The 25,721-nt window shown below is 42.1% G+C and overlaps 1 protein-coding gene across 2 annotated transcripts in view; it reads left to right on the top strand.

Moving 5' to 3' along the window:
• Positions 1–17,565, top strand: part of Myb (MYB proto-oncogene, transcription factor) — a 36,030-nt gene extending 18,465 nt beyond the window's left edge. For both annotated transcript variants that reach the window (XM_041654915.1, XM_041654913.1), the window contains 3 exons: positions 1,000–1,110; positions 2,269–2,376; positions 16,241–17,565. In XM_041654915.1, coding sequence (XP_041510849.1) covers positions 1,000–1,110; positions 2,269–2,376; positions 16,241–16,357 — 336 coding nt within the window. In that variant the 3' untranslated portion in view covers positions 16,358–17,565. The remainder of the gene's footprint in view (positions 1–999; positions 1,111–2,268; positions 2,377–16,240) is intronic.
• The last annotated feature ends 8,156 nt before the right edge of the window (positions 17,566–25,721 follow it).

Below are 25,721 nucleotides of genomic sequence, written 5' to 3'. Positions count from 1 at the left end.
CTCACAAGACTATCATGCAAAAATAGTTGAAAGGCACTGGTGTACTGCAGACTCCCGTCTTCCATTTGAAAATTCAGTTACATCAACTTCTTTAGACAGAAAAGATACTAGAGAGGGGTACAGGGAGGAAGGGGCAGCAGGTTTATATTCCACTTTCAGAAATTACTGATATAGTGGCAATGAGGTCACCGATCCAAATCATGGCCAAATTAATTAAAGCAAGATTTTTTATTCATGCATATGGGCTGACCCTCTCTATCACAGGGCTCAAGAAGTCAGCATTGAACATGGGGAAAATAAGGGTTTTTATAGCTCAGGGGTAGGGGGTTACAGAAGCAGAACATAAAACATAACATATTAAGCATACGCATGACACATTGGTTATAACAACCTCCTGAAACCAAGACATATTTGCAAGGTGACGGTCATAACAACTTTTTGAAACAAAGGCATGGTTGTTGTTTCCTGAAACATACAATACAGAACCATTTGTACTTAAGGTCATAGGTGGGGCATAGCCCAGTCCTTGAGAAACAGAGATTTAATCATAACAGGAATGAACCAAGTTTATCTTTACTGTAAGACAGCTTTTCAGGCCTAAGATGGAGGCGAGGCTGGTTTATCAATAAGGGGGTTGGATAGGTGGACAAAAAGACAGGCAGGCAGGCAGAGACACAGACAGACAGACAGACAGGAGATAGATAAATGACAGATTCATTTCTGTCATCTTAAGTACCAAGAAATAGTTTATTCTAAGACAGAATGACCATGGCCAGAGAATTATAGATTCAAGAATAGAAGTTTCCAAGCCCAACAGAATGAAATTTTAATCATCAGAAATCTACGTGCTAACTTACTGGGAAGAGCCATTGCCAACAGGTTGAACCCACCATTCAGGCAAGACTTTGTGTTCCAAAGACTGGGGTAGAAATTTACACCTGACAGCAAATGTTTCCTGGAAGTCTCTTCCATAACAAAGCACTTCCTTTTTGCTCTTAGGTGGAGTCACCCACGGAAAAAGCAGGAAATTTCTTCTGCTCAAACCACTGGGAAGGGAACAGTCTGAGTACCCAGCTGTTCGCTCAGGCGTCTCCCGTGGCAGATGCCCCAGTGAGTATCATGTGGCCTCTTCTGTGATGGTGTGTGTGTCTCATGGACTCCCGTGGGTGGTGTGGGGGACCACAGTGCCTTTGGCTCTCACTCTTTATGTCGTTGGGTTTCTAAGTATTCACACCCACAGATTCCTTTGCATTTGCTTTGTCTTCTAAGTGTCTTATTTCCTTCCAGTTAAGCAATCTGTTGTTTGGTTCCCTGCTACCTAGACAGTCCTGGTGTGCATCAAATGCTTGGCATTCTAGGTCCTACCCTAGGGGTCCTTCTATAGCCACAGGAGATTGGTCCCACACCAGATGCTCTCATTCTTTAATTAAAATGGCACAGTGTTTGCATATAACCCATGCAATCCTCCTATGTGCTTTAAATCGCTCTCGGATTAGCTCCGATCTCTCATGGTGTATAAATGTACTTTTCTGTGTCAGTGTTTTGGTTGGTGAACCCACGCACGCAGAGCGGAAGCTCTGTCACCTTGCTCTGGTTATTACTACATTCTAACAGTTAATCTGTGGATAGTGCCTCCTGCATCTTAGGGACAAGCGAAGCCAGTGAAAATCGTTCATAGTTACTCAGTGTGTACTAACTGCTAAGTACAAATTCATTCTTGTAATCCTCAAAATAATGTTGCTGACATTTTCATTTTCATTATACCAACTGCGCCACTGGGTAACTTAATGGTTTAGTGGCTCAGTGTTAGAAACTTAGCTGGGTAGTGCTGCCTTAGAGGTTGGAGAGGGTGTTTGCCAAGGCCGCACTTTTACCACGGGCTGCGCTGCTCTTGATTTGTAGTTCTCAAATACTTCTGGGCCAATAGGGAACATAAAGTGCTGTTGTGAGTACGTCTCTTGTTTTTAGAAGCATGGATAAATAAACTCATCGGGTAGATAGATTTTTTGTGTACATGCCATATGTCAAGAATTAGATGGGACCCTGCAGCATTCTTATTGTTTGGGAAATGTTTGCAACAATGGGTTGGGAAGCCAGTATAGAGTCAGCTCCTTTTGGCTCAGAGAGGAAGGAATTTCTGGCAGACACTTGCATGTCTTCATGCTAATGCGTGTCATCTTGTAGTAAGCTACTCTCCAGAGTTGGGTTTATGTTCCTTTTTGTATTATCCCACCTCATTTAAATTTCAAATGATTCCTTTCCCTTTAGAATATTCTCACCAGCTCTGTTTTAATGACACCAGTGTCTGAAGACGAAGACAATGTTCTCAGAGCATTTACAGCCCCTAAAAACAGGCCCTTGGTGGGTCCCTTGCAGGTAATGACTCTTCTAACATGTGGTGTCTTAAAATTCACTAACTGCAAATCTGTTACCTTACGTTGTGTTTTAATGCTTTAGATAAAAAGGAATGATGCTTTAAAGCAGCTTCTTAGTGTCTAGAACTCACCCTGTGTGGTGTTTTTGTTACTACTCATGTGAGACACTGGAAATTCTTGTAAAATCAGGGCCCCCAGTGTGATGAAGTGAAACATTTTTTTTTAAACTGTAACTGAGACTAAAATCATGTGTTACCCTAGAATGTGCTAGTATCTCCTTCTGCTTTTACACAATCATAAAAATACGTATCTATAGGGTTTTTTTTTATTTCAGAATCTTATTATGTATGCTTGCCCTATCAACCAGTAATCAAGAGCTGAGAGACTAGATCTCTAAAGAAATATGAAATTAGTTAGAAATCAATTGCAGTGCATTTGGCTAGGAGGACAAAAAGGCAGCCATCAGTGCTACCCCGATCATCTGGGATGACCATCTGTCATCAACTTTTTATATCAAAAGAGATTTCTCTTGTAACTCTGAAGTAGGTGTCTATTGATGAAATGCACACAAATTCCAAATTAATCCCAAGCCAAGTGTAAATCAGAATGCAAATTTGTTCCCTCAAATTATTTAAAGCAGCTCCCAACATTAAATAGCCTAGCACCCAGCCAGCTGCAGCTCCCCCACCCCCACCCCGGTTGTTACTCAGAGGGAAATTCTACCTGATAACCTGGTTAGAAGTAAGAAGTCTTGTGTGATGCCGTAGCAATGTAAAAGGAGGGTAGACTGTGAGAGAGCTGACCTTTGTTTATAGGACCTTCCCACTACTGGACTGGGTTAAGCCTGCTCTCTCCAAATTGTGAGATTCTTCTTCACCCCTCTGTGTAGCCCTGATGGGCCCTGGAACTTACTCTGTAGGCCAGGCTGACTTTGAACTCACAGAAGTTGGCCTGCCTGCCTCTGCCTCCTTAGTGATGGAATCTAAGGCTTGAGCCACCACCACTCAGCTAAGTTGAGAGAATGTTAAAACCTGTTTTCAAGTATTTGTGATAGTTGCTATCATCTAAATATAGTTTTATTATTTCTTTGGGGATTTTATGCATTATATCTGGATCATAAGCATCTGCAACTCCTCCCCTTAACTCCTCTGAGATCCACTCCCACCGCCCTACTTCCCAAATTCTCGTCTTTGTTGTTGTTGTTGTTTTATTCTATAACCTATTGACTCTAATTTGGTCTATCCATAATACTTCCGGGTGTGGAGCCATGATCTGCATCATGGCCAAACTGCCAGGCATCTCGTGCTCTGAATGAAACTGACTCTCTCTCCCTAAGAAGCCATCAACTGCCCATGACTCCCAGTTAAGGGTGAGGGTTCATGCACCCCTTCCCACTGCATCCTAGACTGTTGACTGGTGTGGCCTGATGCAGTCAGCTGCAGCTGATGGGGGTTCGTGGGTGCCATGGTTCTCTCATGCCCAGAAGACACTATTCTGCTTGATATTTCCTCAGTCTCTGTCTCTTACAGTGTTCTAACCCCCTGCCCTCCCCACTCTGTGGTGGTTCCTGAGTTTAGAGAGAGTTGTGACATAGATATTCGTGGCTGAGCACTTCTCAGGCACTTATTCTCTCTGTCCCATAACTTACTGACTCCAGTTTAGCCAGTTAGGAGTGTCTGTTAGCAACCATCCAACACACAAAGAAACTTCTCTGATGGGGTCTGGAGGCTTCACTAATAGACTGGTAAAGAGATATGAATTTAGAGTTTAATACTGTGTTCATTTATCAAAATAATAGTAGATTTAAATATGGGCCTGTAAACTCCCCAACCATGGGTCATTGAGCAAATCTGTAGTACCCAGTATATGCTTACTCCTATGAAGCAGGCCTTAAATTTAAAAAGAAAACAGTTGGTTACCCCCTATCCATTGTGCCACTGTTGCCACCATGGGTGTATCTTGCTATGTGGGTCATTATTGCATTTCACAGCATAAAACTGGGTAAAACTGATGCTAACTCTCTGTCCTCTCACAGTCTTTATAGCATCTTTCAGTCCTGTGAAAAGTAACCAGTATGGAGGGAGCTTCCTGGTTAGTACTGACCCAGAAAGACAAACATCGCATGTAGATTTTATTGTTGGATCTTTTTATTTGTGTGTTTAATTTGGATTGCCTGTATAATCTAGGAGTCTAGAAGTGGTTCGTTGGTGTGGATGGGGAAGAAAGATCTTAAGGGGGAACAGTAGAACAAAGGTGATATGAAGGGGAAAATAGGGATAATGGGGGAAGGTTGAAGTGGAGAGAGGGCTGGAAGGATGGAACAGAAGGTGCGGTTAAGAGAAAGACAACCAACACTAAGGATGTTCGAAAAAGCCATGTGGAATCCTAGCTGTGTAATGGTTTTATCTATATAATTTAAGTTACCCTACAAAGAGGATTATGCTCATTTCAGAAGCATAGATTGCTAAATAAAACATCCAGTGCTAATTGGGGGATAACTCCCCTCTAGATGCCAGTAAGAGGTACCGTGGCAACCCCGAAACAATACAGGCTGTTGCCGTTGGGCTCGGTTGATATTTAGACTCCACTGGTGAAGACTATGCACACTTTGGTCACAAGACACGGAGAAATCAAGTTGGTCCTTGTTATCACTTTTTGGGTAATACAGACAACCAGATGAGTTATAGGTACAGTTATTCATTAATTCAGTTGGATCCGTTTCCTGTTGCTTTCCTCAGATACTAACTGCTTTGATGAAAGATGGGTGTGGGCAAGAAGGAAGGCCAATACTTATGCAAAGTCAGTTCTTGGGGCAGTCATGCTTGAGTTGGCTCTGAGTAGTGCAAACTCAGAACACCACAAAGGTACGGGAGTTGGCCTGGTGGGACACAGAAAAGGGATTAAAGGATGTCAGGGCAAGGGGCAGCCATTTTATCAAGAGAGCTGGTGTAGCGGGAAACCCTTGTTTTGTTCCTTGGCCCTTGGATCCCAAAGCATTGGATTTGACTAATGCTGTTCATGCTTTAAGGTGCATTAAGTCTCATGCACATTTTATAGCCTAGTCCTAAGATTCAGTCGATGTTTACTGAAGCTATAAAGTCTAGCCTGGCGTGAAGCTGCACGGCTTTTATCTGAGCATTTTGGAAGCAGAGGCAGGCAGATCTTCGGGTTTGAGGTCAGCCTGATCTACATAGAGTTCCATACCAGCAGAGCTGCACAGTGAGAACATGACCAAAAAGAAAAAGAGAGAAAAGAAAAGAAAAGAGGGACCATTTTGAACTTCACAGCGAATGTGTATATTTGGTGGCAGCAATTATTTCATATATCGAAAACTCATGATTATGCTCCTAAAATTAAATCCTATTGGTTTTTGCCTTAATCAAACAGTGATTAGGCCAACCTATTCAGAGCTGAACATGGATAGATATAAAACTTAATAAAAAATAGGTCATCTAAAATGTCAGTCTGACGTTTTCATGTTGTTCGAGGCCGGGTCTCTTTACCACTGTGTAAGCCAGGCTACCTGGCCCATGAGCTGGAGTCTGGGGAGATCCACCAGTCTCCAGCCTAGTGTCTCCACACGGGGATTGCATGGGTTCCGGGCATCAAAACTCGAGTTACCAGGCTTCTGCAGCAAGTATCTTTACCCACTAAGCTCTCCAGTCCCTACTGTAGCATTATTAGTGCTAGGAACATTTTAAAAGCCAGTATGGGACTTTGTCAACAGGGGCATCTAGTGTCTGAGACTATAGATGTTCACATGTGATTTCTAAAATGTTTCAGACTTTCATGATAAAGATTGAAGAGTACATAAAATGAGTCTGAATATTTAAACACATCCTTAATGTTCTTATTATCTCAACCCAGCAACATTTGAGCAATATTATTCCTTACCTATGAGCCTGTGTTTTTCTCTTTCCCTTACCCCCACCCCCAGCCAAGCGGTGCCTGAATCGTGGCTGATCTCAAATATTACATACACTATGTTTTTATATACCTGTCATAAACTCTCATGTATAAATTAGGCATTGAGAGTAACTACAACTAACAATGAAATACAGCAAATATAATGATACACTGTAATATATGTTATTTTAATCCCATGAGTGCTTATTTCTGAATACTCTAATACTGTCTGACCACCGCTGACCCCCTCCCCAAATAATAACAGAAGCTAAAAAAACACAAAAAAACCCAGAAAACAAAACTGAGGGCAGGGCATAAGTAGATCCGCTGTTTTCTCATACAGCGGTGATTCTGTTTATTTAAACATAGTTCTATTTCCTGCATTTCTGTTGGATAATCCAGTCGGAGCTATGGGTGAACATATCGTGCACGTATTAAATGACCTGTCTGTTGGACTGCCTTAGACAATTATCTGGCTGTGAAATAAATAATCTGACAAAAGCAAAGTACTGATGGAGGCACGTGTGTTGGCTCATAGTTTGAGGGTACCATCCATTACAGCAGCAGGAGCTGGAGGCTGCTGGTCACATCCAACCAGGAAGCTGAGAGCAATAAACGCTGGTGTTCATCTTGTTTCCTCCTTTATAGGCGATCCAGGACCCCAGCCCGGGGAATAGTGTTGTCCACATTTCGGGTGTATCTTCCCTGTTCAGTTAACTAACCAAGATACTTCTTGAGATGCTCTAGAGGCTAGCATTAGATAATATATTCATTAGATAATCCCTCCCAGAGCGCTCAGAGACTTGTCTGCCGAGTGATTCTGGATTCTCTCAAGTTGCCAGTCACTGTCAACCATCTCATTGAATAAAGCGCATTTTATATAATCTATAACTTTTTAAATTCTTACCCTTAATAAATTAAATGCTAAATGGTTCTTTAGCCAATCCATCTAAATATTTTTGTCACAGCATAATGTTTTTGGTTTTACACCATGTTTTTTGAAATGGGGTCTTACTATATACTGGGTAGCCCGAGCTGGCCCCAAATTTGTGGTGATCCTCCTGCCTTTGCCTCCTGAGTGTTGGGATTACAAATTGTAATTCACTGTGCCCAGTTTTCAACTGAAAAACAAATTCCCCAAATATTTTCAATTTGAATGTTTTATAATATGCAAAATAATTGCCACTCATGTGGTGTAATTAATTATAAAATGTAAAATATTTGTAATTAGTTACAAATGTAATTCAGCATAGTCTTAATAATCCCAGGCTGGATTATGACAACACATTTTTAGATGGCAGCTATTATCATTTCGGGGTCCATATACTGAGTGCTTTAAGCCTTTGTTTCTAATATATATACTATTGAATAAACATGCCTACATGCAAAACATTTGCTATTTCAAGGTTAGAAATATAGGAAGCTGGGATGGAGGTATAGCCGATGGCATTCTTTACTGAGCGTGTGCAAGGCCTTGGGTTCCATCCCCAGAACCACTAATGGAGGAAGGGAACGCGAAGTGCAAGAAACTGGAAGTATTAAACTTTATTATGATGAATTTCAAACATACAGAGATATGGAAACTATTGTTTCTCAGCAGTGCCTAACAATTTGCCATGTTTATCTATGTGAAGCATTAAATGTAAGCCCAGATATAATATCTTATTCAAATGTATTTCCAGGCTCTAGAAATAGACATTTTCTGCGTAACGCCACACAGTTATCATACATCAGTAACAATCATTCCTGAACTCTCTGATTCTCAGGGCATAGTCAGCTTTCCCTAGCAATCAAAGGAAAGCAGTCTCGTTTACTTGCTTGATTAAAACTGAAATCGTTTCACTCATTGAGGTCGATTTTCTCGTTGCTCCAATCTCCTTGGACTGCATCATCCAACGGCCTAGCTGCCGTGGCGGTGACGTCTGTCATCTGGGATTCCTGGAAAGTTGTGCGACTCGGAACTGATTATTCAGTTCTCTCTATTTGTTGTTCGTCCCGTGTCCTTGCTCTCCTTTGGACTCATTATTTCCCCGAAGTGCTCTGAATCCTGTGTAGGGAAATGATAGGTAGAGGTGAAACCCTGGGGCTGGGTGTATGTTTTGTTATGTGGCTTCTTACGGGGGACAACACAGAACTTACCATGGGGCTCCTATAGTTTAGGTTGTGAACTGAGTCTTTAACAGCTGGGCCATCTCTCCAGCCTGATTATGGTTTATCTTCTATATGTCTAATAAATTAATTTAAGTAAACAGAAACATAAAAAGTTTATGAGCTATTGTACACAGTCATGTGGTCTGTCTTTCTTTCTTTCTTTCTTTCTTTCCTTCCTTCTTTCTTTCTTGTTTTTCAAGACAGGTTTTCTCTGTGTAACAGCTCTGGATGTCCCGGAACTCTCTTTGCCGACCAGGCTGGTTCCAAACTCACAGAGATACATGCGCCTCTGCCTCCTGAGTGTTGGGATTAAAGACATGTGCCACCATGCCCAGCTCATATTTGTTTCTTAAATGATAGTTTCTTACCCTCTTTTTCAGAAGGACTTTGTTGAAGCTGCAAAAGCATAACTGTTGGGTTTCTCTCTCTCTATTAGATATTTTTTCTTTAATTTTAAACTGAAAGTGAGTGCACTCATAACTAGTTTGAGACACTTTGGTGTCTGCGTCTTTCATGTGGCTCAGTAGGTGTGAAACTTTCTCGTTTTCTCTTTAGCAGTCCTTAGCCTATTCCCCAAGTTATGGGGGGAGTGGGCTGGAGTCTAGATGTGTGTACAGGGATCACAAGGGGAGAAGCATAGAGAATATTCATTCATCTTAGAAAACTCAGTTTGGGGCAGGAAAGTCGGATTTGTGGGAGGCCACAGAGTCCTTCCTACTGCTCAGTGTTTACCCTGAGAGAATTGAGGTAGACACCCAGAGAGAGCTCCTCCACGGGGGAAGACTCGCCTGCTTTTCTGTGTTCTTTCAATTTCCTTTACAGGCTGAAAAACATACTCTGTGCTAATACACACATCTCAAGGTAGACATTCATATCGCCTGATTCAAAACTGTACTCAAGCTATAAGTTGCCCGAGTTTCTGTATTTTGCTCTTAAATTATGTTTCCTTTTATCCCTGTTTCAAACTTGAGTGTAGAAGCTGTGTTTGTCGGCTGTTTCACTTACTTTCCTCTTTTTTTTTTTCTGTAACCACAGAATGACAGCCTTAAATTTTAATTTCCTGACTTGGTTTGGCAGGGTCTTACTCTTTTACTCTTTTTTTTTTAAGCACACAATGAGTTTAAATAAATTTATTACATAAACCCATTCTCAGATCAGAGAATTTTACGGGACTGTAACCAGCAATTGAGACTCACTTCTCTTTCTCTCTCTCTCTTCTTAGATTTAATTTTTGTTCTTTGTGTTTTAGCTGTTGCTAATCTTTCTGTGACTTGTTTATTAATGTAGTTTAAACTGCAAGGCCAGCCCTTTCCTTGTGACAGGCACTGCACAGAAGCTTCATGAATTCCCATGTGGCTCTCCTGTGGGCTTAGCACTTCCTATTTTGATGGCTTCAGTTCATTAAATGAAGTAAACTGCTCCTGCCTATGAATTGAGGACCATGGTATATTCTCCACTCATCTCAGAAGGTCGCAGTGAAGAGCAGTTGGATATGATGCTGTTTCCAAGACGGCAGCACACGAGCCAATGTGTTCCAATATTTATTATCAGAGGAAAACTGTGCACACTCTCTGTCCTTTGAAAAGGACATAGCTCAGTTTGTAGAATGCTTGCCTAGCTTGTATGAAGCGCTGGGTTTGAACCAATGCCACATAAACCAGGTATGAGACCTCATCTTCCAATAATCATAGTAAATGAATGAAAGATCAGGTAAAGAGGCCTCACTCTTGCCAGATCTTCTTGTATTGCTGTGATTTTTCTTACCAGCACACCCTTCCCTGCGCTACCGTGCAGAACCATGACAGTAGGTCACTGAAAGAAACAGACTGATCAACTGTTCAGAAACTCGGGGAGTCAGGCCTCTTGGGACTGTGGAGACAAATGAATGACAGGTGGACTGCATTTCTTTCCTTTTCTGCGGTTGTGTTGGTAGCAGGAAGGCCTGTGGACAATGCACATTTTACGCATCTTTCTACTGTGCTGTGGAACACAGTCACTGTGACTCGATCTGGTCACCGTTTTTCCCCTTACATTGGCAGAAATTCATGTCACCGTCAGAAGTGTTTCGGTGACCTGCTTTCAGTGGGTGATATAAACCAAGAAAGTTTTCTGTGTGCCTCTCTGGAATGGAGCTGAGAGAGGCCAAGCAAACGTGGCTCTCAGAGGAGCTGAGTCGGCCTGCCCTGCCCCAGTCATTCCAAGATGGGCACGGCTTTGTTTGATGGTGTTTAGAATAAACACTGAGATAGAATCTGCCCTGGGGAGGCCAGGGAAGATAAATGGCTTTAGAGTAATTTGGCAGTTGTCTGGATGTTAATAATCAGATCCTAGGAAGTGTTCAAGAAAAGAGCTGTTCTAAAAATTTGGGGTATCCCAAGCTATAGGATATAAATGATTGGAACATCTATAAAAATGTAAGAATGCAAACCTCTAGAGACAGGTGGGTCAGAGCCCATATCTATGAAAGACCGCTGTGGGCGAGCACTTGTTAATTTAGCCTAAGAAGTAGAGGCACTGGTGGATAGGGATTCGTCAGCTGCATAGTTCAGCCCCTCCCATAGGCACTCTGAAGGCATAAGCATTTCATTGCTCATTTAATTGACCTTCCCTCAGCAACATCTTGAGTTAAGATACAACCCAAATTTTCTATGGTTTCCTTTATGAATGACATTTTAAACAGATGTCCCTCTAGCAAGGAATTCTGACTTTCAGAATTTCATTCAAGTTAGGATAAGTAATATTTTGTTTGAGTGAACGAAATAGAATCAGAGAATTCTTGCTTCTGATTCTTTAAGCACCATCTATCTATGCTTATTAGTTAAAAAATTAAAAAACATAGAGTTTCTGGGACACCTTGACCTTAGTAGACACTGTATAAATGTAATAATGCTAGCAGTTGTTCAGGTGATGGCAAAAACTATCTGAAGTCTAAATGAAGATGCTAAAATAATCCAATTCTGGCCAGGCTGTGGTGGTGCAATATCTTTAATCCCAGCACTCGGGAGGCAGAGGCAGGCGGATCTTTGTGAGTTCAAGGCCAGCCTGGTCTACAAGAGCTAGTTCTAGGACAGCTAGGGCTGTTACATAGAGAAACCCTGTCTTAGAAAGAAAGAAAAAAAAAAAAAGATAATCTAATTCTGGCAGAAAACCACCTGTGGATGCGGTCTTGTCTCCTTTCATTTATTCTGCTTCTGCAAAGGGTCTGGGTAATTTTTTTTTCAAAGTGCTTTAACAGGATATCCCAGTTAAAGTTTTGACAGACTGTTTATAGTTCACTTCTGCCCAGGGGCAATGGAAGATGCATTACAGGATAAGCAAGGTGACTCTTGGGGAGGATTATTAACATTGAAATGACTTCAGACAGGCTGGTGTCTGCGGAAGACCAAGGGTTAGTAACAGAGCGAGAATTCACGAGAGAGGTCTGCAGTGCCTACTGACTTCCTTAAAGTAAATGAAACAAAGATTTAGGGGATGAAAACAAGAACACACAGACTTGGGTGACAGTATTAAAAAATAATCCTAACACTAAAACACCTAATCCTATGTTAGAGCTGTCATCTGCTCGAAGGGTTTGTAGGGCCCTGGGTTCAAGATCATAAGACAAAGGGGAAGCTCTTTTTTTTTTCCTTTTTCTGGTGTGTGTGTGTGTGTGTGTGTGTGTGTGTGTGTGTGTATTCATGTTCATTCGTGTGTCTGTGTGTGTGTGCATGTGTGTATTTTGGGAGAAGCACACACAGCTCAGGTGCTATTCACTCCACCTTATCCCTTACCTTTTTTTTTTTTTTTCTCATTGAATTGTCCAGTGAGCTAATCTGACTGACTGGTGAACCCCAGGGAGCCACCTGCCTTTGCCTTCTTAGTGCTAGGGCATCAAGTGCACACTACCGTGCCTGGCTTTTTATTTTTTTAGCACTCCTGCCTATCAAACTTGGGCTCTTCCTCATTGCAAAGCAAATACTTTCCCCACCTGGCTCTCACCCTAGCCTGAAGAACTTCTTCCTTTTAACCTCAGAGTCCACCTATCTGATCTTGCTTTCCTTTCCCGTCACTGGCACCTATGTGTCCTCAACAGTTTATTACATTCCCTGTGGGGTGGGCCTACTGTGTGCTCTCCTAGTACAGAGAGAGCTGCTGGGCCCGTGCTCGCTGGCCTTTCTGTCCACAGTGATTCTCACACACAGTAGCTTACTGCACGCTACTGTGTGCACACCAGAACCAGGTGTTCCGAGTCCTCTCGGTAGCCCTAGGCTGCAAGCCTCTGGACACGTGCTGAGGAATTTGGATATTTTTGTTGAATTTTAGCTTTATAAATTCTCTTTTGCTGTAGGAGAGGCTGGCCATTTGGAAAGTTCCCACAAAGTGATCATGAAAAATATATGGTACCTTTTTATTATAGTGATTCCATGTTAGATGTCTAGTCCTGGAGGAAGAACGAAGTGCGAGTCCAGGGATAATCATGTAGGGGACTTGTCAAAGTTACAATTCTATTAAAATTGAAAACAGAAGTTAATAAGAACTCCTGAGCACACTTGGACAGTCTGAGTCACCCACCATACCATTCTACACTGCCTCAGAATGTGGCCATCACCAGAAGGCACAAATAAAGACAAATAAAACTGATTTTGCTGTGGAACTTTAAGATGATGAATCTGCATGTTTAGAAATTGTATTCCATATTAATTGAAGCCTAGTAGAAAAGCTCAATTTTTTTTAATAGAAAAAGCAGAGAAAAATAGAAATAATCCTTTTTTGCTTCGATTTCTTTTCTCTGTTTCTCATTCTCCTCCATTTTTTTGAAGACACATATTCATTGTTACTATATATCTGTATACTTTAACTCTACATAAACAGTATCATTGGGTCAGGTACTGTGTTAGACTCCCCCATTCATCATTTGATTCCCAGGATCCTCTCCTCCTTGTTCTCTGAGGATCTATTTAGTCATTGATCTTGAGCACCTAGAGCTTTCTGTGTAAAGAATGCACCCATTGCATTACTGCCTCTCAACCACTAATTTTTTTTTTTTTGATTTTTTGAGACAGGGTTTCTCCGTAGCTTTTGGTTCCTGTCCTGGAACTAGCTCTTGTAGACCAGGCTGGCCTCGAACTCACAGAGATCTGCCTGCCTCTGCCTCCCGAGTGCTGGGATTAAAGGCGTGCGCCACCACCGCCCAGCCCTCAACCACTAATTATTATACCGTATTTTGCTCAGGACTACAAGCACTAACTCAGTCACTGAAAATAAAACATAAAACCTTAAACTTTAATATTTTAGGTGACTTCACATGTCTGCCTGCATTTCTGTGCTGTGCTGGAGGAACTTCAGCTTCAGCGAGTAAGCAGTGGATAAAACTGAAGAAGGGGCTTTGGGTGAAGAGAAGCGCTTTGCAGAGATGTGTGTGCTTGTCTGCACATTTGCGTCCAAAGAAATATTCATTCTACAGCAGTTCTCCACCTTTCTAATGCTGTGACCCTTTAATACAGCTCCTCATATTCTGGTGACCCCAACCATACAATCATTTTCATAGCTCCAATTTTGCTACTGTTATGAATCATAATATAAATAATCTGTGTTTTCTGGTGGTCTTAGGGGACCCCTGTGAGAAGGTTGTTCAATCCCCCCCCCCCAAGGGGTCGCCATCTACAAGTTGAAAGCCACACTGGTTTAGAACCATTTCAAAGAATATTGTAACTAAATTTATTGCCTAGGAAAATATTAAATGTGACTTTGTGTTAGAAGCCGACCTAGAACACGGGCCTTCCTTCCTGTATCATGTCTGGGATATGCCATTCCTTGAAAGCCTGTATGCTGACCCATTTGCTGTGGGGTATGACAAGTCGCATGTTGCACCTCTGAACACTTAGAGTACACTGTGCACTTGAGTGTGCCCTTTACATGGATGGGGAGGCAGGGGGCGGGCTAAGAGGCTGTGGCCCTGGGGAAGTGAGAACACCGTGCGCTGCAAACGTTAAGTCGCTGGAACTGGGAAACCTCAGCCCGATGGCAGCAGTGTCCATCCAGGGCTGTTGTTTGCCAGCAAGCATGTCACTTCTCACTCCACATCCCCATGGCTCTGTGTGCCTTGGGAGGTCCTGGTAATTGAACCCCTGAATTTTCTTATCAACTTCCTCACTGTGTTCTTGGCAAGATGTCGGCTAGGTGCAGCCTCGCATATTGCTTAGGGGCGTGGCCTCTTGTATCCCTTCAGTTCAGCTTCTTGCTCCTTTGTTTCTTAGCGGTGCAATCTTGAACGTGTTGCTCACACGTGCTCTCTTCCGTGTTAGCTTCCTGATATGTAAACTAGGTGGGAGACTACAGGGTAGCTATGCCATGGGTATTTAGTGTGAGTTAACATGGAGCAAGGTTGTAGGCGGTACACAGTAAGGTCTGGTCCATGCTGTTGTGTAACTAACTACTCTCCCCTTCATCTCTCTGTAGCCTTCTAAATGAAGACTGTCCAAATCACTAACTCCCCACCCCCGCTAGGCTTTCCCTCCATTAATTTTCTACCTATGCTCCTCTCAGTGCCCCCTGCCCTTTTCGCTTGTTTGTGGGTTCCGCAAACCGCCACAGATTGTTTTTACACGTTATAAAATCACATGTGCAATTTAGCTCTCTAAAGAAACACCAGGTTCTGGAGGGCAGAGCCCTTGTTGTTGGAGACAAGGCATGGCTATGTAGCCCATTGCTGACCTGGAGCTCACTGTGTAGCTTAGACTGGCCAAGAACTCTTGATGTTCCTACCTCTCTCTGACTCAAACGCTGGGGTTACTGTGGTTCACCACTGTTCCTGCATATGATCTTTCTTACTTTTCTTTTGTCCCATGGAAAAGCATTCCTGTTCAATGTCAACACCAGGAATAGTGTGTTTCCTAAACTGCTGGCTTCACTTTTGATTTGGGAGCTTATGTTCGTCTTCTCCGAAATGGCTGCTGGGAGCTCAGAAACTGAGTGCCATTTTGCCTCTGTCCAGGCACTGCGCTGTTGAGGTCATAGTTTGTGTACAAGTCTTTCCCCCTCTTCAGGCAGACCAGTGCTCAAGCCCCTGTGTGCACACCATGGCATGGGTTTGGGCGTCCAAAGCCCACCACTTCATTTTCCAGTCCAACTAACATTTGTCTGGACCTGCCTCATGGAGCGGGTGTACAGTATACATGTATGACTGAGTCTACACAGGCCCCAGTACTGTCTCGGGTGTCTGGACATTGTTCATTAGTTCTGTCCCGTGACTTCCAATGTATCCATACAAGCTAAGCTAAAGTAGGGCTGGAGATGTCTCAGACTACTTCTGTGCAGTACAAGAAGGCCTGAGCCAGCACTTGGGAGGTTGAGGATGGAGCCTTAGAAGTTCAAGGTCAGCTCAGCTACGTGGTGAGCTCATATTAATAAAGTGAATTTTGAAATACAATGTGTGTATATAGTTTACATATGTGTATCAAAATGTGTAGGCTTTATCAGGAGTTGAGGCATTACAGAAGATAGGTCAAATTTAATTGACTTAATTAGGTAGTTGGCTCATGCATTCATCATTTTGTGAGTGAGTAAAGGCCTAGAACTTGCCTTATGTATCTGGAGAATGACACCCAGTCCCGCTCCCACCATGTAAAACTGCCGAAGAGGCGGAAGGCATCCCAGTAACAAGATGTCGCGTTGTAAGGAAACATTGGCTCTGAGGGTCCCATTCTACCTGACGACGAATGGCTTCCTGGCATGGACAGCATCCCACCTGGCTGCCCGACTGGGGATGCCCCTTTGGGCCACCTGCGCTTCCTGCTCTGACCCTCACTGTCTCCCTTTCTCCCCCTTAGCCCTGCAGTGGTGCCTGGGAACCAGCCTCCTGTGGGAAGACAGAGGATCAAATGACGGCCTCTGGTCAGCCTCGAAAATATGTGAACGCATTCTCGGCTCGGACTCTGGTCATGTGAGACATTTCCAGAAAAGCATTATGGTTTTCAGAACACTTAAATGTTGACTTGTGACCTATCGTTCCTCAGCATGGAACTCTTCCTGCCTGAGAGGAGAGCCTATTTTTGTTGTGGTACAACAGTACAGAGCAGCACCAAGTGCGTTTTAGTTGCATGGAATCTTACTGGGTTTCACCCAACTAAAAAGGATTATTTTTTTAAAAAATTAATGAATAACAGTCTTACCTAAATTATTAGGTAATGAATTGTAACCATTTGTTAATATCATAATCAGATTTTTTTTAATAAAATGATTTATTTGTATTTTAGAGGATCCAACAGATCAGTATTTTTGACTGGGGTAAATTTAAAAAAAAAAATTATACAAAGAAATTCCCCAGTATTTCACATTTCTCAATCACTAAGAATACATACAAATATTTTTAATAAACAGTGAAAGCATTATTCTGAATGTTGACTAAATACCAAGTAGCCGTTCATGGAGCCTATAAGACTCATTTGTAGTTAATAATATTGGAAAGACATTTATTATGTTAAACCAGTTCATGAGGAGTTTTTGTTAGCTTGCTTTAAAAATTATTACTGTATGAAATAGTTTTATAAAAAATTATATTTTTATTCAGTAATTTAATTTTGTAAATGCCAAATAATAAAAAAAAATGTGTTTCGCTGCTATGGTCTTAGCCTGTAGAGATGCTGCTAGTCAGAGAGGCAGTAGAGCTTGGATGAGAGAAAAGAAACTTGGTATTAGAGAATTGATTATTCACTAGTATTTCAGACTTTTTTATTTTTATATATATACCTTTTCCTTTTGTAACTGGAAAACTTATTTGGGAGATTTTTGCGTTTGTTGTACATTTTCTTTTTTTTTTTTTAAGGAAAGTTGTTTCTTTTTTTGTTATTGTTGGTTTATAAAAACATGCATTGCACTTCTTTTTTTTTTGGGAAATTTATGTTGTTCATGTCATATGTTTTGTTTTGAGTTCAGTCTGACTGTTCATCGACTCAAGCACTCTGAGTCTGCTCAGCTTTCCCCATAGTTATTAAGTGTACGGACCAGAACTGCCTCGTGGTTCTTATGTTTGGGGGGAAGACAAACATGGAAGTCAACAGTCGGTTTCTGCCTCGAGAACACTGGGTACAAGATGGCCGGCCCTGAGCTTCTGAAACGACAGTGTACTTACTGCCTTGTAGCAAAATAAAGCTGTGCCCGTATTTTACATACTTCCTGGCCTCTCTTACTTTTGTGATTCGAGGTAGTAGTTACACATCTAAGAAAATGGGACAAACTCAAAACACCATTTTCTTTCCAAAATATGCTTGCCATCTGAAATGTATACAGTATCTTTGCCACAGGAAAAGTAAAGACAAGCCAAGTTAAGTCGTTCATAGAATGATCACAATGACAATTGGGTAGACTCTTTCATCATATGTCAAACAAGGGCTCAAAAAAACTCTTGAATTGGAGGAGGGCAAGAAACATACTTATAGAACTACTGTTATCTGGGCTGGGGCGATGGCTCAGCATGTAAAGTACTTTCTCCATTGCATACGGACTCCAGTTCCAATCCCCAGAACCCACACACAGTCAGACAAGGCATCCAGGTGTGTAGTCCCAGTTTTCCTATGGCAAGATGGGAGGTGGAGACAGCGGAGGGAATCCCCGGAAGTTTGCATCCAGTGAACGGACACAGGAAATGGCAAACAACAAAGAAACCCTGTTGGCACCCAAGTGAGAACTGAGAGCCAAGGTTGTCCTCCACCCTCAACGAATGTGCTGTGGCATGAAGTTCCCATGCCCCATCACACACAGACATATAGGTGTTCGTGGATACACAGAGTTTGTTTTTAAAGTGATATTTAAATAGATATAATAAGGGTATACTGAAGGGTCATGCTGTATGGAAAGGGAGAGTCATGAAAGACGCTTAGAGAGTCTTGGGAGACACTGAGAGATGCAATAGCCTTGGTAAGGTGGAGGCTTTCTCCTTCTGCTTCCCAGCTACTCTGACGTAAATGGCTCTGCTCTTCCATCATAAGGGGCTGACATCTCTGAGTCTGTGAGCCAAAATAAAGCCACCTGTCCTCAAGCTGCTTCTAGATTTTATCCCAGTGATGAAAAGTAACCAACACAGACTTTCCATTTAGCCCAACTCCCCCGTTTACTGATGTATCCCCATGCCATGTTCAATATCTTTGAACAAACTCTACTTTTCACCCAAGGCACTGAGATCCAAACTCCAATTTTATGAGGTTTCATATGCATAACACAGTTGGTGCTCATAAGGCAAGGATGAGTTAGATCTAATGACTAGTCTTTGGAACCATTTTACAATCTTTTTTGTTTGTTTGTTTTGGTATTTTGAGACAGTCTTTCTCTGTGTGTCAGTCCTAGCTGTCCTGGAACTAGCTCTATAAACCAGGCTATCCTTGAATTCACAGAAATCTGCCTGCCTCTGCCTCCCGAGTGCTGGGATTAAAGGTGTGTACCACCACTGCCTGGCTTCATTGGTTGTCCTGATGAGTAACATTTTCTGAACAACTAGATGCTTTGTTGACTTGGCACCTGGCTGCTGAGGTCAGAAAATGGAGCCTTGATGACCACTTGGTCATCTCACTGTGCCAAACTAAGTAGCAGAGATGGCGAATGTGGGGCTAAACGATGGGTTTCATCTGTGAAATATACTACCCTCAGTAGTAAGGCAAGAGCTGAGCAGGTGAAGCCCTGGGTTTTACCCATATAGACTGTGATCTCTGTGGATACCATAGTTGCGTGGAAAGCAACTGTGAATGGCTATTTGATAACCCAGATTTTTCTAGTGGCTTCAGGAAGGCAATGGTCAGAGATTTCCAATTCATTGCTTTAAAGCTTATCGTTCTATAGTTCTGGGTGCTAGAAAGCTCAGAACGACTGTCCTGTAGGTAAATGTGATCTGACTGAAGCATGCTTCCTGCTTTACAGAGATACTGTTTCATTGTGTAGTCCATCTTTACATGACAGAAGGACCTGATTTATTCGGTTGGTTGGTTGGTTGGCTGGCTTATTTGAAGCAGGGTCACCTGTGACCCAGGCTGGCCTTGAGTTTATTATGTGGCCTCAGGTGACCTTTAATTCCTGAACCTCTTGCCTCCACTTCCCAAGTGTTGGGATTACAGGCATTGGCCAGTACACCCAGCTCTGGCTAGTTCATTTTTGTTGTTTGCTTTGTTTCTTGTTTTAATGATCCTTCTCTCTGTGACAAAATACGTGGAAAAAAAAGTGCTCTTAAGTTACTGTGTAGTAAGTTACTGTAAAGTGACATCTGAAGAACAGGAAAGATACCAAGAAGACGAATCTATCCTTTGTCCCTTGTCCTCAGATGAGACTGGTGGATGCAAGAGATTTCAAGGAATAAGATCCTGAAGGGGCTTCAGCATCACCAGGGTCTCCTATGAGAGCCCCTGCATTGCCTCATCTGTTCTGGAGTCTGATGACATTTGGTTGTAATTCAGACTTGGCCTTTTACCATCTTTGTGACTTTACATCAGTTTCATCTTGCCTCTCTAGCTTCGTTTTACTTACATTGGATATTAAAGTGCACCTCAAGGCTGCTGAGCAGTGTGAAGGTGATGTGAAACAGGAGATCCATTCATGGATCTCTGTAAGACTCAGTGGTACCTCTCCTTAGGATGCATCATTATGACATAGGAACAACCAAAAGCTGTCAACTGCCCAGCCATGGGGGAGGAAAGATTTCTGAGGTCCATGGTTGTGAATTAAATATATTCAAATGTAAATATCTCTCCCTAATATTCTCTGCCATTCTACCATACACTAATCCTTTTTACATAATATAAATGCAAATGATAGGGTGATTTTCCTTCAACTTTTTGGTTTCTTCTACAGCGTATCTTACATGTGCTCTTTCTCCTCCGTTGTTAGTGATGATAGAAGCCGTGATACTGTGCTGGCTAAGTGCTTACTGCATGCTGTCAACGAGGGCAGGAGGGGAGGTTTCCAGCAGGGAAAAGCCTAACAGTGAAAGCCAAGGGGTCAGAGCGTTAAGAAACTGAAAGGGAAATCTGGCCAAAAAAGGGGAAAGATAGGAGGCCATGAATTGAGGTGTGAACTTCGTCCTTTGTGATATGGGGAGTTATTAAAGGCTTTTAGGTAGATAAATACAATGATTAATTTTTATCTGGCTTATAGAAACCATCCTGTTCAAACTCTTTATTCACATATAGTATAAAATTAATCCTCAGGCTAGTAAAAGATGATCAGAGTCCGGATTCCATGACAGTTAATTTCTTTTTCAAAGCATATTTCCTGCTGCTGGATTTCCAAGGGATGTGTGCTTTAATCCCAGAAAATCAGCCTGGTCTGCATTTCATTAAAAGCTTCATATTTTATAATCTATAAAGTCATAATTGACTTAGGAAGAAGTGATTGCATAGGGCACTTTTCTCCTTTAGAAGCAAGATATTTTCAACCAGAACTTTCTCTAAAACCTTCCCTACCAAACTTTTCACCAAATCCTTATATGGTACAAACCACTTATTTTTTATATATAAATGATGCATTTTTTTACTCATCAATTAAGGAATCCTGCCAGCATTGGTCCTAAAGATGTTTCAGCTTCATTTCATACCGTATTCTGCCCTTAACTATAGAACACATTCCGATAACCACTGGTTCTCGAGTTTTATTGGACATCAGAGACTTAAAGCTCTGTTAGTTTGGAAATTCTCCGTCTCAGCCTCAAGAATTTAAGTAAGGGATGATATGTGGGCTCTAAGTCACCACTGTTTAACAGCCACTAAGTGATTCCAACACAAGTGGTTTCAGGGACTCGAACTACAAAAACCCTGTCTTACCAACAAACTTACAACCTGCGCTTTCTATCTGAACATTCTTCAAGACTTCCAGTTTCTAATGAAAATGCCCACTAATCTACCAAACATTAGAAAAACAGCCAATAGCTATAGGATTTTCTTAACTCTAGAGATTCAGTGTGTTACCAGTGTTGGTAATTAGACCTTGGCCTTCTGGTCTGTCGTGGTCTGGTTTTGCATTTAGAGGAAGCATAATTCCATTCACAGTGCATTTGGACCTCTTTCATTGTGTGGTTCTGTTGTCTACGTTCTTTCAAAAGGAATCTATTATATTGGTGAATTTAACACAGAAAAAAATCAAAGCTGTCATTCAGAAGACCTTGTTTCTAAACCAGGCTATAATGAGCTATAATGAGCTTGTTGATCTTCCTTGTGTGTCTAAATCTCTGTGCTTTGCCCTTCTGTTTACATGAAGGAAATATTTATTGCCCATAAACAGTTACATTGTATACAGAAGTCCTCAGATCAATGATAAGCAAAACTCGAAGAAAACTTCAGTAGCCTCAAAACATTGGAACACACACAGTAGGTTGTGAGGTTTTTAGGTCAAGAACAACCTCTGCAATGAACCTACAAGCTAAGAAGTCATCCTCAAACTGCACTTAGGGAAGACATAAAAACAGAGTTTGCTCTCATTTGGCTGATCACTTTAAAAAATTAGTCTGCTCATATACTTTTAAATAGTACTAAATATCTAACTATGGCCAGACCTAACTCACCCAGCTCTTCAGGTAAGAATCTAGCACTCGTTTATTCAGAAATTTCTTAATTGGTCATTTCCAATACAAGGCACAGTTCTATTGAGTATATATATCCTAAGTACACACCTGTGTATGTGTATATAACATTCATGATTACAGACAGGAGTATTTTCTTGGATATTTCCAAACATACTAAGAAAAAAATAGGCTTATACTTTGGTAGCTGTATTTCTTTAAATTTAAGATGTCCCATTTCTTACAGCCTACTCCATGAGATGAAACCCAGTCCAACACTGCTTGGGGGACCGAGAACCAGAGACTAGATAGACTAGAGACCTACAATAAAACTAAACACTACCGGTCTTCAAAAGATAAAGTAGAGATAAAATGGCTCCCAAATGACCTCTAATGATAATCTGCTATACTCATAGATCAATGCCTTATTCAGCCATCAGCAGACAAGCGTCCTTCTACACAGATGGGAACAAACACACAGACCCACAGCCAGGCATCATGCAGAGAGAGTCCTCGGAACACACAGCTCTAAATAAGATGTCTCCCACAAATCCCTCCCCTAGAGCTCAGGGAACCTCATGGAGAAGGAGGCTGAACAAGTGCAAGAGCCAGAGGGGGTGAAGGACACTAGGAGAACGAGGTCCTCGAGCAAAGCTCGTATGAACTCACAGATGTGAAACAGCAAGCACAGGGCCTCCGCGGGTCTGCGCCAGATTCCCTGCATCTATGTAATAGCTTTTCAGTTTAGTATTTCTGTGGGATTCCTGAGTGTGTGAATGCACGAGTCTCTGGTTCATTCTTCCGACTTCTCTTGGGACTCTTTTCCTTCTGTTGGTTTACCCTTTGGTTTTTTTTCTGTCTGTTTTATCTTATTATATTTTATTTGGTCATGTTTGGTTATTATTTCTTTAAAGCCTGTTCTCTTATTTTTTGGAGGGAGGAGGTAGGGAGAAGGAAAGGGTTTATTTTGCTTACAGTTCCATATAACAGTTCACCAACAAAAGCAGCAAGGACAGGAACTCACACAGGGCAGGAACCTGGAGGCAGGAGCTGATGCAGAGGCTATGAGGGGTGCTTCTTACTGACTTGCTCCTCATATTTTGCTCAGTCTGCTTTCTTACAGAACTCAGGACCACCAGCCCAAAGATGGAAGCACCTACAATGGGCAGGGCCCTCCCACATTAATCACTAATTAAGAAAATATTTTACAGGCTTGACTACAGCCCAATCTTTTTTATTGTCATTTTTTCAACATAATATTTTTATTGATTATTTGGGAATTTCATACAATGCACCCCTATCATACCTGCTTCCCATTCCTCCTAGGTTCACCCTCCTACCCTTATGCCCCCCACAAATACTCCAAGTTTAATTTGTGTTGCCCTTATACTCAATGGAACATGTTAAAACTCCCAATGGGCAGCCCCTTAACTGAAACCTTTTCCAACCCACTCCCACCCACCCCACCCCCTCCCCACCAACCATCAACTGTGAAGAGCTACACTTCAGCGTCTTTACACAACTTTTAGGGACTCTCTTCAATAGTTTCCTGTCTGGACTATTTCTTTTTCTTTTTTTCCGGGGTGGGTTGGGGGGGGGGGAGGCTCTCACAGATGCCTTCAATGTCTCTCATTTTCAATTATAAGTCTGCAGTCATAGATACCACTGCAGAAAGGAGTTTCCTTGCCCATAACAGCTGGCAGCAGCGTGGATCATGGACTTCCACACAGTTTCCAGCGGAAACATGAACTGTGGACATCCCCACAGCCTCCAGCAGCAGCACAGAACAGAGACCTCAACAGGACTAGAAGCCTGTTCTTGTCTAATGAGTGACAGAAAGGAAGTGGATCTGGATGGGAGGGAGGGACGGTAGGGGACAACTGGCAGGAGTAGGGGGAGTGGAAACTGTTATCAGTGTATAATTTGTGAGAAAATAATCTATTTTCAATAGAAGGGGGAAAATAAGTCTAAAATATCCTTTGCGATGTTTTAAACATCCTGGCATCAGGCTCTGTCTGTCCCTCGGTCTGGTTGCTTGTCACTGAAACAGCTACAGACCCATATTCCTTCTAGTTTTCATCATCTCTAAGTAAAAATAATTTTTTCTTTTTTTTGGTTTTTCAAGATAGGGTTTCTCTGTGGTTTTGGAGCCTGTCCTGGAACTAGCTCTTGTAGACCAGGCTGGTCTCGAACTCACAGAGATCTGCCTGCCTCTGCCTCCCGAGTGCTGGGATTAAAGGCGTGCGCTACCACCGCCCGGCTAGTAAAAATCATTTTAAAATGGAAAACTATTGTGGTTTTAGAATATTTAGCACGTACATTGCTTATGATGGTGATGCATTAACAACACTTGCTAAACACCATGTACACGAAGGAAGAGGGGGTTTCTCTTGACTCTCCTCCCATCTTGATCCCCCAAGTCTTGCATTGCTGCTGAAATATAATCTAAAGGATCCAACAACATTCGACTGTGCGTTGAAAGGCTGCTCAGCAAATGGACGTCCTGAGTGTCCAATGACCAGTGGGTACCCTCAATCACTCAGCCAGCTGTTCATCACAGAACAAAGCCCGCTTACATCTACTTCCTACCATTCATGACAGATCAGCAGCCCAGACAAGGGCAGGCAAACTGCAGCCCCAGACCAGATCTGGGCTCGTGCCCGTTGAAGTGAAGTATGTTCCACCGGAACGTAGCCCTATTCTTTCATTTCCATATTGTTTATGACCGGTTTCAGCTGCTACAGTGGCAGAGTTGAGCAGTTGGGGGAAAATGTGTCCTGCAAAACTTTAATGTTTAAAATCGAGAAAAGTCTGTGATCCCAGCCCTAAACGGAAAAATAATTAAAAATCATGATAGCAATATTAGTGAAGATGATGGCTTCTGCTTCAGTTAAACAGGCTGATTTGGTTTAAGATCTCCCCATTTCCCAGGCTTTCTTTTTCCTGTCTGTAGACCATGGCTGCTTCTGCTTGGAAGCTGAGAGCATCAGGTGTGTTAAATCTATGGAATTTCCAATATTTGATCCATTTGACATACAAACACAGCAGCCTTGTTTGATTCCACTAAACATTGGTCTCCTTCAGGGAGTTCAATTTTGTCTCTCTAACCCCTTTGGTTTTTGTCTGTTTAATTTTATGTGTATGAGTATTTTGCCAGCATGTACGTATGTGTACCATATGCATACCTGGTGTCCAAAGAAGTCAGAAAAAGGCATCAGATCCCCCGGAACTGGAGTAACTGATGGTCATGAGCCGCCACGTAAGCCCTGGGAATGAACCTGGGTCCCTTGCAAATACGGGTTCTTTGACTAATGAGCCATTTTTCCAACCCTATCTCCAGCCCCTTAATAGTTCCTCTACTAGCCCAGTTGTTACCAAGTATACCTACACATTTCAGTTACCAAAAGAATGTTTTCTAAAAAAAAAAAAAAAAAAAAGTGAATGCCTGGGCCACACCCAGGATCAATAGAAGTAGACTCTCAGGAAAGAGCAGGCCTGGAATTTTATCCTTTTGGAAATTTCTCGTGCGATTCTCAGATGTAGCCAATGGGTTGGGAACCCTAGCATCTCAAAAATCAAAGCAGAGTCAGGCTTAAGATCCACCTAGCTACTGAGAGGATGCTGCATGTTATAGATCCTCCATCCCTGGATAAAAGAACATGGAAAACAGAAACAAATAACTGTGGAGGTCCAGGTGGACTTAAATGCTGACCAGCATCATGTCATTGCAGGACTGTGAACTCAAAGAGCTACGGAGTCCCCAGGCCTGAGCTGGG

Source organism: Microtus oregoni, unplaced genomic scaffold (assembly GCF_018167655.1).
Source record: "Microtus oregoni isolate MIOR12 unplaced genomic scaffold, Mior012 000006F_ref0000085, whole genome shotgun sequence".
Taxonomy (NCBI): Eukaryota; Metazoa; Chordata; class Mammalia; order Rodentia; family Cricetidae; genus Microtus; species Microtus oregoni.
Note: the sequence above shows the minus strand (reverse complement) of the source record. Positions and strands in the feature narration are given on the sequence as shown.